Source organism: Brassica napus, unplaced genomic scaffold, assembly GCF_020379485.1.
Source record: "Brassica napus cultivar Da-Ae unplaced genomic scaffold, Da-Ae ScsIHWf_1676;HRSCAF=2297, whole genome shotgun sequence".
Lineage (NCBI taxonomy): Eukaryota > Viridiplantae > Streptophyta > Magnoliopsida > Brassicales > Brassicaceae > Brassica > Brassica napus.
Genome location: NW_026015095.1, coordinates 50,868 through 52,975, shown reverse-complemented (window position 1 = coordinate 52,975; position 2,108 = coordinate 50,868). Strand labels below are relative to the sequence as shown.

At 40.9% G+C, this 2,108-nt stretch overlaps 1 protein-coding gene across 1 annotated transcript; it reads left to right on the top strand.

The window, feature by feature from the left end:
* The first annotated feature begins 9 nt into the window (after positions 1–9).
* LOC125598266 (probable pectate lyase 8) lies at positions 10–2,108 on the top strand. Its single transcript, XM_048772473.1, has 4 exons — positions 10–647; positions 1,221–1,324; positions 1,417–1,555; positions 1,666–2,108. The coding sequence occupies exons 1-4, from the start codon at positions 288–290 to the stop codon at positions 1,885–1,887; spliced, it is 825 nt and encodes a 274-aa protein (XP_048628430.1). The 5' UTR covers positions 10–287; the 3' UTR covers positions 1,888–2,108.

Here is a 2,108-nt window from a genome sequence, read left to right as displayed (position 1 = left end):
TCGATACAGAGCATTCGCACAGCACGGAGCGGAGACGCTTAGGCTACTTCTCCTGCGCCACCGCAACCCTCGACGACTGCTGGCGCTGCGACCGCAAATGGCAGCTCCGCCGCAAACGCCTCGCCGACTGCTCGATCGGATTCGGCCGCAACGCGATCGGCGGCCGCGACGGCCGCTACTACGTCGTGACCGACCCCAACGACGACGATCCCGTCAACCCCGTCCCGGGAACGCTCCGCCACGCCGTGATCCAGAACGAGCCGCTCTGGATCGTCTTCAAGCGCGACATGGTCATAACCCTAAAGCAGGAGCTGATCATGAACAGCTTCAAGACCATCGACGGCCGCGGCGTCAACGTCCACATCGCCAACGGCGCGTGCCTCACGATCCAGTACGTGACTAACATTATTGTTCATGGGATTCATATTCATGATTGTAAGCCCACGGGTAACGCGATGGTGAGAAGCTCACCGTCGCATTACGGGTGGAGATCGATGGCTGATGGTGACGCGATCTCGATCTTTGGGTCGAGTCATATCTGGATTGATCATAACTCGCTCTCGAATTGCGCTGATGGGCTTGTGGATGCCGTTATGAGCTCCACTGCGATTACAGTCTCTAACAACTTCTTCACTCACCACAATGAGGTATTGTAGAAATTCTATAAATTAATTCTAGATAAATAATAAATTAATAAATTTCACCTATTCCAAGTTGGATCAGTGTAAAATATAATAAGATAATAAAATTTTGAAAAACTTTGGAATATAATTTTCACTGTAAATATAAACTAATAAATAACATATATAATGGTTCGAATCCCTCTCTCTCCTTTTGTTGGATGAATAGATTTTTTTCTTTATTGGAATGTTTATAGAAATATTACTAATATATTGTATCATTTGTTTTTTATTTTAAAATAGTGACTATCTTTAAACATTTCAAAATAATTTATTACCGTTCATATTTTTAGTACCAAGTAATCAAATAATAACAATGTAAATTTGTATCTATAAAATTTAATCAATATATGTATGGTAAAGTCAAATATTCTTTTTATTTTTACATAAAACATGTATCAAAATTTACAATTCTATAAAATATTATAGTTCTAAAATTATTAATTTAAAAAGTTTTTACTCTATAACTAAAGTTTCACATTTTATAGGGTTTATTGGAATTGAGAATTAGGGGTTTAGTAACGGTTGCGTGTTGTTTAGGTTATGTTGTTGGGGCATAGTGATTCATACACAAGGGACAAAGTGATGCAAGTTACAATTGCTTACAACCATTTTGGTGAGGGTCTTATCCAGAGAATGCCAAGGTACATAACCGAACCTCAAGCTCTGCTACTTGTATGGTTTGACAAGTTGTGTAGATTGTAAAGACGAATGAAGATATATATGGTGTTTGCAGGTGTAGGCATGGATACTTCCATGTAGTGAACAACGACTACACACACTGGGAAATGTATGCTATTGGTGGTAGTGCTGGTCCGACTATCAACAGTCAGGGGAATCGATTTCTTGCCCCAGTAAACCCATTTGCTAAGGAGGTATGCTTCGATTTTTTCAAGTGTATTGATGCCAAACCATGTTGATGGTGTGCCATTGATTTTTTTAACAAGATTTGATTGCAATGAGATTGATGATTGGTGAATGGCAGGTGACTAAGAGGGAGTACACGGGACAATCAAAATGGAAGCACTGGAATTGGAGATCAGAAGGAGATCTTTTCTTAAACGGAGCATTTTTCACACGGTCTGGGGCTGGAGCTGGAGCCGGCTACGCCAGAGCTTCGAGTTTGTCGGCCAAATCATCCTCACTCGTAGGCACCATGACCTCTTACTCTGGTGCTCTTAACTGCAGAGCCGGTCGCAGGTGTTAATAGATCAAATAATCAGTAAACCATTTTCTTGGCGATAAGTTTTACCGAATCTCTCAGCCTCTCGTTTTCTTCTTTATTTTAACTTTTGGGTTCATGCGATATAACACTCTTCCCTATTGGATGCGGAGGCCTAGTTTAAACGCCCTCAAGTGTAATATAAAGTTGTATGAATATTCTTCTTGTCACCTCCGTTGATATAAAGTTGTTTCTTTAGTCGTTTA